The sequence below is a fragment of the Arachis duranensis genome, chromosome 5 (assembly GCF_000817695.3).
Source record: "Arachis duranensis cultivar V14167 chromosome 5, aradu.V14167.gnm2.J7QH, whole genome shotgun sequence".
In the NCBI taxonomy this organism is placed as follows: domain Eukaryota; kingdom Viridiplantae; phylum Streptophyta; class Magnoliopsida; order Fabales; family Fabaceae; genus Arachis; species Arachis duranensis.
The window spans coordinates 92037256-92050252 of NC_029776.3; the positions used below are offsets into that span (position 1 = coordinate 92037256).

Genomic DNA, 12997 nt, shown 5'->3' on the forward strand with positions numbered 1-12997 from the left:
TATTTAATATATCTTATATTAAATAAATAATAAATAAAATAAATTTAGACGGTTTAAATTAATTATTTTTTATCTTCCTGATTTTTCTGATTGGCAAATTATTACATTCTTTTCACTTCAGTGTTTGTCCTAATATCCGTCCAATTAATCTTATAAGAAGAGTGCTAGAGGGTCAGCATTTTTGTTAAATTTTGGTCAGCACTTAACCATCAAAAGAAAATTGAATAATTTTATACTATTAGATACAATTTCATATCATTAAAAATATTATTGATGGCTAAAAATCACAAAATCTGCTGACCTCTTAGACTTTCTCATCTTATAATTCAAAAGCAAGCTTTTATTTAATTAATTAATGTCCAAAACTTTTGTCGCACATGAACCGTGAGTGACAATTATATTTCTTTATATGTAATGTCCAAAACTTTTTATTGCATAGAAGAATTCTTGTGTATATCATAATTAAGAAAGATAAAAATATATATAATAATTAATAATTTCTCCAAAACTTTAATTAATTAATTAATTAATTTAATTTTATCTTTGTACACATGCAGTTCATGCTAATATCCAATTAAAGCAATGAAAGAAAGAAAGAGGTACTGAATTATAGGATTGTTGTCACAAATCTATTATAAGTTGCTATAATTTTCTTTACCATGGTCCATCTGGGAAGTGGAATATATATGGTTTAATGAAGATAGATTAATTAGACTATAGACACAAGTGTATGGGATGATGTGATGCAGAAAATGGAAATTTGTGCCAATAATATAAGCTGTCATGTGGCTGTCATGCAAACGTATAGGAGGATGATAAGATTTCAAGACAAATGGTTAACACTTAACATGGATGTTTATTACTTTTTCTAGGGAAAAAAAACATGGTGGTGGTATGTTAGTGCTACTGGATGCAAAAATAAAAATAATATACCTTAGGTCGGAGATAGGGGGTTAAATGACGACATCTTATAGAGCTGGACAATTTACTATTTGAAGAGACTACATAGGGCCTTCAAACACAATTAATTATGGGTTGTTAACAATAAAAGGTCCAATACACTTTTTAAAAAAATTCTGATATATTTTTTATTGGCCCAGTATTCAACATAAGCTTTTTTTATTTATGAAATAAATCCCATGTCCGAGAGAATAAACAATTTTCCCTTAAACCCATAAACAAGTTTTCTGGTAACAAATTAGGAAATTTTTTGCCAATGTGTTATATGTTGACAATATAAGTGTGACAGCATTGAGGTGAATGTTTCACCTTATCCTACCACATACAGGTTAAAAATTACCGTTTTAACCTGACAGAAAAAAGTAAAGCATTCACCTCTAATTTCTAATATAGGTAAGTGTCTAAATGTTTAGTATAACCATCAGAAAATTTTTTAAATGTACTTAGAATGGAGTTCTAATAATCTTAATTATTAATTTTAATTAATGTATATTATAAATATTTTTTATAATTAAAATTAATGATTAAAATTATTAAAACATATATGTACTTAATACACTTAAAATTTTTTCCAATCATTAAACTATTGGTATATTATTTAACGGTAGAGAATAAAAATATTAATTACAATTTTATCCTATTTTAGACAAATGAATCTATAAAAGAGTTCATTCATTCGGTTGGAACTAGTCTATTGGAATAGACCCTCATCTAAATCTGAAATAAATAATTAAAATGATTTATAGTAATATAATTTTTTTATAAAATATTACATATATCTTTATATATAGTGATTAATTGGTAGTACGTTTTTTTTATATACCTAACATTATTTTTTAGCTATAAAGTAAAATTATTTAACACCATATTTATTATAGATAGAAGTAGTGGGAACAATTATTATTATTATTATTAGGATAATTTACTGAAATAAATATTATGCCTCTAAATTTATCAAAATATACATTTTATAAAATAGATATTAAAATATATTTTTTCTATAAACTATATAAATTACGATAGGAGTCTCACAGTTTACGTAATTCGTTACAGGCGCGGTTTACGTTCAAAGCAAATCTTCATGTAATCTGCACTGGGGGTATCGCAGTTTATGTGTATTTTGTAAAATGGCTAGAAACTGTGGCAGGAGTCTCACAGTTTCTATGTATAGGTATTTTTTGTTTCTAGTTGAATATTTTTTCAACTTGGATCATAGCATAGTTTTTACCAACTTCAGTGTTTCACCATGTCTAACATCTAACGGTGAAAAGCTCCTAAAATAAAATGATTATTTCTTTAAATACAAAATGGAATTGTACATCATCTCAGTCATGGTACCTCCGAATTGAAGATTGAAATAATCTTTTTATATCTGCCACTAACACCTGTGAAATGAGACACCTACAAAATAGAACAGCAGTCATTTTTCTACTGTCGCAAGCAAAATGACATCCATTAAAATATTAGGATAGATAAGGAATGACCATATTGAATCTTCCTACTTAAACAATAATAAGCTTGGATGTTTCACAAAAGAGAAGAGGAGTTGTTAAGAACAGGTTTAGACATAACTCTTTTAATTCAGGCAGTACGTACTGAGTACTAAATAAAAAAATTTAACAAATATACTTGTTCGATCCTAAATTTTAGAACTATAAATTTTAGAACTAAATTGATTATAAATTCAACAAATGTATTTCATGTTTGATATTATAAAAAATAAATTATTAACTTAATAAAAAAATTAAATAACTAAAAACGTACATTTAATAAAAATATAATTTTATATTTTAAAATACTAAAAAATACATTTTAAAAATAGACCAGCTGAACATATTTTTATTATTTTCAATATTTAAAAATAAGGTATCTTTTAAAAAAATTAAATGTAAAAAATTAAAAATAAAACAAAATCTAAATCTGTTTTTAACAATTCTTTCTCTCTTTTTATGAAACATCCAAGCTTATTATTGTTTAAGTAGGAAGATTCAATGTAATCATTCCTTATCTATCCTAATGTTCTAATGGAAGTCATTTTGCTTGGGATAGTAAAAAAATGGCCGCGGTTCTATTTTGTAGGCGTCTCATTTTGCAGGTCTCAGTGGACAGATATAAAAAAATATTTTAATGTCTCAGTGAACAGATATAAAAAAATATTTTAATTTTCAATTTGCAAGCACTATGATTGAAATAGTGTGGAATTCTATTTTGTATTTAAAAAAATAATCATTTTATTTTATTTATTTATATATAAAAACAACTTTGGGATTGATACGGGTAATTATTTTGCCGAAAAATAAACTAGAGACTGATTTGTCTATCGAAGTAAAACCTTAAAAATTAATCTGTGTATTAATTTTTTTTAGGACTAAAATATCCTATTTAAAAATTTTTAGAGACTAATTTAAATAATTACTTAAAAATATTTTATGTTGTATTTTTTATTGGCTCAATACCTTTCGAAATAAACCTCGTGGTAGAACAAACAATTTCTCCCTAAACCCATAAACAAGTTCTCCGGTAATAAAGGAATTAAGGAAGGAATTTTTTGCCACGCCACCAAAACTTGTCACGCGTAACTGAATCCTGCCATGTGCAACAGTGCAAGCTAAAACTCACCCATGTTTATGATAAGAAATAAAAAATAAAGAACCAAAGGAATAATACTCATTTTTCTTGATAATACAATTTCGGTTTTGACTTTTGACAGCTAGTGCCTTAATGAATGTTAATGGAAATCTTTTTTAGATTTATTCAATATATTGAAACTTGAAAGCTTAAATAAATTTTTTTCCCAACAAAACAAACATTCTATGTTTATATCCTTAGTATTATATCCTTAGTATTAGGATTATAAATGAGCTAAATTAGACCAAGTTCAAGTTGACTCGAAAAAATTGAGCTTACTCATAGTTTAGTTCATTAACAATCGAGTCTATTTCTTAAGTTTAAGCTTGGTTCGTCAAAAACTTACAAACTAGCTCAAGCTCACAAGCCAATTCGAACTCACGAACCGGCTCAAATAACAAAAACATAATCTATAATTCTATATCAATAAATTATAACATATATATCAAAAAATATTACAAAAATTTAATTTTATATATTGTTTATCTATAAATTATAAATTTTTATTTATGTCATACATCAAAATTATATATAAAAAATAATTATAAAATTTTAAATAATTGAGAACATTAATATATAAATGTGTCTCTCTTATTCTCTTCTATAATTGAGAACATTAATATATAAATGTGTCTCTCTTATTCTCTTCTATTATGAACAATTTAACTATATATATAATCGAGCCAGCTCACGAACTAATGAGTTCAATTCCGAACTCATGCTTGGCTCACCAGCTGCTCAAGTTCGGCTCATTTAATTTATGAGCTCAATTCCGGACTCAAGCTTGACTTACCAACTCACGAGTTCAGCTTATCGAGCTATTAATGAGTCGAGTTTGAACTAGTCATTGAGCTTGCCTGAGTCACCTCCAGCCCTACTTCGTATACTCACTCTATAAGGGACTCTGGGTTAGAGAGAAAAAAAAAACACGTAGTACATAAACAAACATGTTTCATAGTTTTTACATGATCCAATATTTTAGATAGCCATTGATTCAATTCCTCAGCACAAAACAGATGATGTTCAAGAACCATGCCATCCAATACAAAACGTTCAACTGTCCAATTCCTTCAGAAATTACTTGAGAATTGAGATCTTTTAGAGCTACTCAAGAACTTTCATCACTAGAAAGTACTTGAATTGCTAAATAGGCCTTAAGTAATCATATGCTAACATGAAAATGACACAAGAGTTTCAACAAATTATGATCACAGCAACAGATAGAAGTGCCACTTCACAACAAGCATTAACTGCTTCCAAAAGGACTTGGATACTTGGATTCAAGTCCTATGGGTATGCCTTACGCAACCAAGTTAAAACTTGGAAGGGAGAGATTCTCCATCGGAGTGGCGAGTGGCCCTACCTGAGTCAAGCAGGATTGCCTCAGGCCGGAGGAATAGGATACCTGTGGTTTTGACCAAAGCAAAAAAGAAAAACTGTTTCACCTGCAATGACAGTTCAGATAAACTCCACCACCTAGCAGGATTTCTGAAGCTCAGAGAAATTAAAAGGGAAATTATTGATAATTTCCACTTTATACACACACACAAAAAAAAAAAGAACCCTTAATCATCCATCATATTGCTTGCACTCAACAGATTTGTTTTCCTGTTTATCAGATGCAATAAACAATAATGGGTGAAATGAAATATTGGCTTATGACAATGGCTCAGAGCAGGAAGATCTTCAATGGTAATGCAGTAGCTGAGAGGAAAACAGATTGCGAGTTTTTACCTGTTCCTTCTCGGAACAACTGCTGATCTTGTCTCTCACAGAAATGGCTTCCTTATCCAACTTCAACAATGGCTCAAATCCATTGGTTTCTAAGTTAAAAAAAGTCAACCATGTAACCATTAGAACTTGCAGCACTTCTTTAACTCAATAATTATAGACCTTTGTTTGGCAAGCTTCTATGCCAGGTTCCATGTGTAGAATGCAAAACTTAGTAACAAAAGTAGATGAGTTTTGATTAACAATTGATCAAAACCTTGCATTCTCTATTTCTATTTTCTTCTATTACAAAGAAGAATGCATTAACCATATTAATGTGTGTAACCAAAAGTCACTAGTACATGTTAAGCTATCCGTATATGCCAATTTTTCCATCTTCAAACCCGGTAAAAATTAGTGCCGTATAAAATATAACTTCTCAGTACCATATCGAAATTGAACTAAACAGATTCTGATCTTGTTAATAGCTTCCTGAAGCATATTTCTAGTTCAGTATAGCTTATCACCTTATTCACATTTCTGCTATGGAGAAGATCAAATTTGTTTGCGATGGATAAGCAGCGAATCGATGACTCCAAATTTTGAGGAAAGCCAGAAGCTTTATTAGTTACTCTTACTATGTACTGAGAGCAATGGTAAAGGTAAAAACTACTACAGTGGGATCCTATAATTTGATGGCAAATTGAAGAAGAAGGTAACATTGTTCATCAATAGATCTACAAGTTACTACATTCAGATAAAGAACAGCAAAATTAAAAACTTACAGGATTATTGAAAACAACCTTTTTACATAGATGGTTTTGACTTGGTAGGTTACCAATTACCATTATTTATGTCACAAGGTGTAAGAAGTCAGCAAGAATGGCATTTGGGACATCCGGAGTCCCGTTTCGCCATCATGTCCTCCCTGCATAACCATTGACCATAAAATCTAGTTAGTGATCCAACTGAAATTCACAGCTGCCATAAAAGCAATGACTAAACTTACCTCATTCAGGAACTTCAGCCACTTTGTAGCAATCTGCATTAACCTCAGTCAGCCACAACCCCGGAAATAGTGTCTGCAATGCATTTTTCAAACAGCAAAAGTACAATGCAATTAGTATACATAAGGCATCCGATAACTTATGCAAAACACCAGCAACAAGAATTTTCATGAATTTTTCTCATAACTCACAGCACAAAAAGAAAAAGTGAAAATTTAAATCAAAGAAAATCATTTCAATTTCCATATCATAACATGATAGTGTTTCACTACTTACATCCAATTGCCTCTGAACAATTCTAGGCCTCTTCTTAGGTCTTCTAGGAGGCCTAGTCCCAACCAATCCCCAGAAATCTTGTTCAACCTCTTCCTTGGAGAGAGAAACTGAGAACTTGGCTCTCTCATTCATCATCACCACTTTCTTATCCTTCACTTGAAAATAAGAAGAACCACCAACATCAAATAACTTATTGCGCTCTTCATCATATGGTGCTGATGCCGTTTGTGATATCAGTGCTTGTGCTTGTGGTGATGGTGATGGTGACGGTGGTGCCTTGCAAGCAGCTCTCCTTGTCCTCAAATTCCAAGGCCTATTAGAAACACCACCACCATCACCATTTGCACCACCACCTTCTTCTCCTCCTCCTCCTGCTCCTCCCCCTCCATCCTCAAAGTTCGAAACTTTGAGCTTCTTCCCTGGTACCCCATCAAAGTTTTGGTTGGATTTTCTCTTGGGGAGTCTAGAAGGTTCAATTTGGTTGATTTGGGGTTTGGGTTGGAGGCGTGAGGATCTGCGATCAGGGGAAGAAGAAGAAGGTTGAGAAGGGTTATTGTTATCGTTGTTGAAGGTGATGTTGGAGGGAGCGTTGACACATCTTAGGAACTTTTGAGAACCCCATTTCAAGCATGGCAAGGAGAAGTTGTGAAGTGGCTTTGATCTTTCAGGTACCATACCCATGGCAGAACAATATTGATTATGGCCCCTTTTGTTCTTGATAATCGTTCTGACAGTGTGTTGATTGGTTTGATGCGTGTGTGGTTGTATTTTGAGCTTCTTCACTGAATTCTCTTCGAGCTTTTGATTGGTGTGTGATAAAGTTATGGCTTTTTCTTCGGTTTTATTTGTTTTCAGTGTGGGAATTGTGTGCGTTGGGAGAGTGGTTATTTTGATAGCGGTTGGAAATTGAAGAAGAAGAAGAAGAAGAAGATGTGAATTTGCAGAATGGAGAAAAAGGGTGTTAGAATGATAGCAACAGAGTTAGAAACAGAGGCTTTGCGAGAGAGAGAGAGAGAGAGAGAGAGAGAGAGAGAGAGAGAGTGTGTGTGTGTGTGAGCACCGAGGGAGGGTGTTCCGTTTAACGTTCGGCTAAAATTTTTTATGTAGTTACAAAAGCAAACCAAAACCATGTTTTTGTTATTGTAGATCCTGGATTTTGTCTTGTCTTTCTTTTTCTTTTTTTCTTTTTTTTTTTTGGTTCAAAACTAAACTGCACTTAATTTAATTTAATTTAATTCAAGCTTAGAATTTTAGATTTGATGACTAAATAATTAGATGATTTTTAGTCTATCTTTATCCTTTTACAATTCATACATAATTTATCTTTTACGACATGTTGAATTTTAATTGGTTTTTTTTTTATCTAATCACTAATTATATTACTAACCTGAGTCGTTTAAATTTAACTAACATTAATATTCTAACCATAATAATTGATAAAAATCAATTTGTAATTAATTTATTTTTTTAATGCGAGTATTTATGTAATTTTTTAAAATATTAACAACTCCCAATCTTCCCAATCTTCTTTGGCATTTTTGAAAAAATTTAAACAAAAAAAAGATAAAATTCTCATGTTTTTGTATCTTTGGTGAAAATTCACCTGCACTTAGTTTAATCTAAAGTTTTTAGTTAAATAGATATCAACATGTGTATGTTACAAGTTACAACCTCAAAGTCGGACAAAAATTTAAATGAGTTGCTAAAGCATCTCTCCAGTTCTAAATGAAGATATTGTAGCTTCGGCTTATGTAAAACTATAATTGATACTTCATTTATTTATTTACGGTGAAAACTCAGATAAAGTCAACTTTACGTGAAGTTGATATTTGAGAATTATTAGATAATTTGACTAATTTGATTAAATTTTTATCCAACAACTTTCAGATATCAATTTTACGTAAAATCGATTTCACCTGAATTTCCACGTTTATTTATTTATTTTGTGCAAGTATGCCATGTGAAATGGCTCTACATGACGAAGAGAGAAGAGCTACGGTTATTAGAGAAGTCTTTTTTTTTTCAATTTTTTAAAAAATGGCAAAAAAGATTTGAGAGATTAGGAAGTTGTTAACACTTCTAAAAATTATATAAAAATTTATAGAAAAAAAAATTAATTTTAGTTAAATTTAAGCCACTCAAATTAGTAATATAATTAGTGATTAGATAAAAAAACAACTAATTAAAATAAATTACATGTTAATTAAGATAACAGAGAGTTGATTAAAATTACAAAGTAATTATGCCCAATACATATCTCATACAATAATATTATTATAGTTACTTAAACGTTAAACCTATGTAATTAGATAATACCGAAGATTTTTAATATAAAACAAATTATTCAAACACTACTATATTAAAATTTGAGTTCAAAGCTCATCTCCTTTAAATCAAAATCAAAACTCTAAATCGTATTACAATGAATTTCAGAATCAATCAAAATATTTCAGTCCAAATTGCAGACTTATATATTTAATTTTTGATTGGTTTTATACTTTTATTTCTTCAAACCCAATCTAAATGGCACCACATATATTGTTGTGCAGAATCATAATACTTTTCATGCATTATAATTGTATAATTCATCATAAAATTTACTTTGATTAATAGATAATATCGTCTAAAAGTATAATACTTTTCATGTATTATAATCATAATAATTCATCATATATTTTAGGGCAATTTACCTAAATAAATAAAATAGGTGAAAACTTTACTCAAATACACAAAACAGATATTCTTTATCTGATTGTACAATTTGATACTTCTATGTAAACCGTGGAAAGCTACTACGATTTACAATTTTAACATAAACCGTGGCAACGAACCACGGATTATGAATTGTGTGGTTTGTGTGTAAACCGTGGTAAGCTCCCATGATTTATGAAGGGAGAATGCGAAGCATAAACCGTGGCAAGCTCCCACGGTTTATGAAGGAGAAAATTTGATCGTAAACCGTTGTAGGTTACAACGGTTTAGGAACACAGAAATTCTATATATATATGTGGGTGACATTCTACTTGCACAAGAGATCATTCTCACAATGGCAAGTGAGGAGGAGAGTGTTCTTGCCTTAGTGCATTACTCTGGGAAAATTAAAAAAGCAAAAGCCATGGTGTGAAGTTCACAGACAAAGAACCATTGAGTGTATTCATCGGTTCGTCAAGCACTTTGTCAGATCTAAAGAACAGCATCTTGCAGAAGTTTGGCGTCTTTGGTACGAAGTGGGTGAAGAAGCTATTCTACAAGATTCCCATCACAATTGTCTCGACAGGTGTTCAGTATGATACCTTTGTGCTAGCGGCTGATAAAGATATTAGGGTTCTGTTCCATTGTGTTAGGAGTTTTCCAGAGATCCGAATTCACGAGTTGTTTGCGAAGTTGGAGGTTGGTGTCGATAGTTCTAGGGCATCAGCTCCATTTCATAGCTCGACTGCCGCGGGAGGTGCGTCTAGTTCGATGCCTGCGGTCAGACCGTATCTTCCGCCGGTGGGTTCCTCTACGTTCGCGGCTGATTTAGAGCGAACGGTGGTTGTTGGTTCTGTACAGTTGGAGAATGAAGGAATCTTTGAGCAGCCTGATGTCGTGGGCACCGGTGGTTGTCAGTTACCTTATATGGAAGGCTTTAGTGAACCTGATAGAGTAGAGAATGCAATGTGTGATGATGACTCTGACCAGGAGCCTGTCGATATCATCGGAGACAGCGACGACGACACAGGTGCCAATCCACATGTGCAGCATGGGCCTTCAAGTTCTGCTTCTCAACAGTACCCTCCACACTTCTCCACACTAAACTTGGAGGTTCTTGGTCAACAGGAGGACGGTGGTAACACGGTCGGGGGCTCTTCTACAGAATTTCAGATTGGGCAACCTTTCCAGAATAAAGATGAGGCTATGCTGAGTGTGAAGGACTATAGCATCCGGCGAGGTGTTGAGTACAGAGTCATCGAATCAGATCATCTGAAGTATCATGGAAAATGCAAGCAATTCGGCAAGGGTTGTACTTGGTTGATTCGCGTTGCGCTGCGTGCACGAAAGGGCACTTGGGAGGTTAGGAGGTACAACGGGCCACACACATGCTTGGAAACCTCTATTTCCAGTGATCACCGTCAGCTGGATTACCACGTTATCTGTGCGAGAATTCTTTCGTTGGTTAGGGCAGATGCTGCAGTTACGGTAAAGGTACTGCAACAAGCTACAGAAGCCGATTATGGTTCCAGGCCTAGTTACAAGAAGGCTTGGATGGCGAAGCAGAAGGTAGTGGCACAAATATATGGAGATTAGGAAGAGTCGTACGCGGAGTTGCCATGTTGGATGCTAGGAGTACAGTCAACAATGGCCAGAACAATAACCATGTTGAAGACCTCTCTTGTTCGGCTTCGTGGTGAGGTTGATGAGTCGACGGTGTACTTTCACCGATTATTCTAGACATTCCCACCCTGTATCGAGGCATTCCGTCATTGCAAGCCCCTCGTCAGTATTGACGGTACCCACTTGTATGGCAAGTATGGAGGGACACTGCTGTTGGCGATAGCGCATGATGGGAACTCCAACATCCTCCCCATTGCATTCGCCCTTGTGGAAGGAGAAAATGCAGAGTCGTGGTCATTCTTCTTGTCCAACCTATGAGAGCATGTGACTCCTCAGGAGGGTATCCTTGTAATCTCTGACAGGCATAACGGGATCAAGGCAGCGCTTGAGGCACCTGAGACTGGTGGCTGCCTCCACGTGCTTTCCGAGCATATTGTATTCGGCATGTGGCAGCGAATTTTGCCCTAACTTTAAAAGGTAAAAATTCAAGGAGGATGTTAGTGAATGCTGCCTACGCAAAGACTGAAGCAGAGTTTTATTACTGGTTTGACATCATGCGAACTGAGAATCCAGCAATGTGTGAATGGGCCAATCGGATGGAGTACGACAAATGGACCCAACATGAGGATAGTGGTAGACAATTCGGGTACATGACAACCAACATCAGTGAATGTGTGAACTCGGTGCTAAAGGGAACTCGAAACCTCCCGGTCACATCGTTGGTTCAGTCAACTTACGGGAGGCTTGCTCAACTTTTTGTGGTACGGGGACAAACAGCAGAGGCACAACTCGGATCTGGTAATGAATTTTGCCAGGCATTGGCCAAGGCAATTGATCGGAATCTAAGAGACTCAAGGTGCTTCACTGTCACGTTATACGACAGGCATCAATCGGAGTACACCGTGGCCGAGACAACACCAACCGGGCGCTTCTCGCTGGGTAGCTATAGAGTTTCCCTTAAAGATCACAGATGCGACTTTGGCCACTTTCAGGCGCTGCATTATCCTTGTTGCCATGCCATTGCATATAACGCCTACTCCCGCCTTAATTGGGCGTCATATGTTCACGAGGTCTATCGTATGAGTGAAGTTTTCAATGTTTACAAGCAGAGTTTTGTTCCGCCTATCCCGGAAGGCCTATGGCCTCCATATGCTGGGCCAACCATCATTCCTGATCCTAACATGAGGCGTGCAAAGGAAGGTCGTCCAAGGGCAACCAGGATCCGTGGTAGTATGGATCAGTTTCTGGAGAACCAGCCGAAACGCTGTGGGCTATGCCGTCAGGCTGGGCATACGCAGAGGAACTGTGACCAGCGAAGACATACTACCGGGGGGATGCGTAGATCTCATTACCTTGTTGTTTTAGTTGTTTTATTAACTGTTCAGTTGAGTTATGTATGGTTGGTTAAGTCTATGAATGTCACCATGTTGATTTTCTGCATTAATTTCATATGAATAAAATCCGTTTATTTTAGATGTTTGATTGCATCAATATGGTATCATTTAGACTGTGCATGATAACTGTGACGGAAATAATGTATATCATAGAATCTCAAACCGCTTAAACTATCAAATACATAGCAGATAACATATCAGTTAGACTGCACACTGTGATCAAATTTTCTCCTTCATAAACCGTGGGAGCTTGCCACGGTTTACACACAAACCACACAATTCATAATCCGTGGTAGGTTGCCACGGTTTATGTTAAAATTGTAAACCGTAGTAGCTTCCCACGATTTACATAGAAGTGTCAAATTGCACAATCAGGTAAGGAATATCTGTTTTATGTATTTGAGTAAAGTTTTCACCTATTTTATTTATTTGGGTAAATTACCCTATATTTTACCCTTATTTTAAAGTGTAAGCAATTAGCAGAAAATAATAAAAATATATTATTCAAAGTTAAATTTTAAAAATGGATATTTTTTTGTCCATTATTTTCGTTTATTGATATGATCATAGCCAAATTTTTTTAATAAATAAGTCCAATTAAATTGGTTTAATAACTTATTAAGATAGATGTATATTTTTAAATCATTATAGAAGATGTATATATGAATAGCAATACTACTCGAATTCATAGGTATAGTGACGGATCCA

General features: G+C 33.9%; 2 protein-coding genes across 2 annotated transcripts; one reads left to right on the forward strand and one right to left on the reverse strand.

Annotated features, from left to right (window-relative positions):
- Positions 1–6006: 6006 nt before the first annotated feature.
- On the reverse strand, positions 6007–7623 carry LOC107490400 (uncharacterized). Its single transcript, XM_016111167.3, has 3 exons — positions 6582–7623; positions 6308–6380; positions 6007–6226 (listed from the first exon to the last, which is right to left on the reverse strand). The coding sequence occupies exons 1-2, from the start codon at positions 7260–7262 to the stop codon at positions 6309–6311; spliced, it is 753 nt and encodes a 250-aa protein (XP_015966653.1). The 5' UTR covers positions 7263–7623; the 3' UTR covers positions 6007–6226; position 6308.
- On the forward strand, positions 7281–11363 carry LOC107490353 (uncharacterized). Its single transcript, XM_052261824.1, has 4 exons — positions 7281–7337; positions 7437–7513; positions 9689–10841; positions 11232–11363. Exons 1-4 carry the CDS (start codon positions 7281–7283, stop codon positions 11361–11363), a joined length of 1419 nt encoding a protein of 472 aa, XP_052117784.1.
- The last annotated feature ends 1634 nt before the right edge of the window (positions 11364–12997 follow it).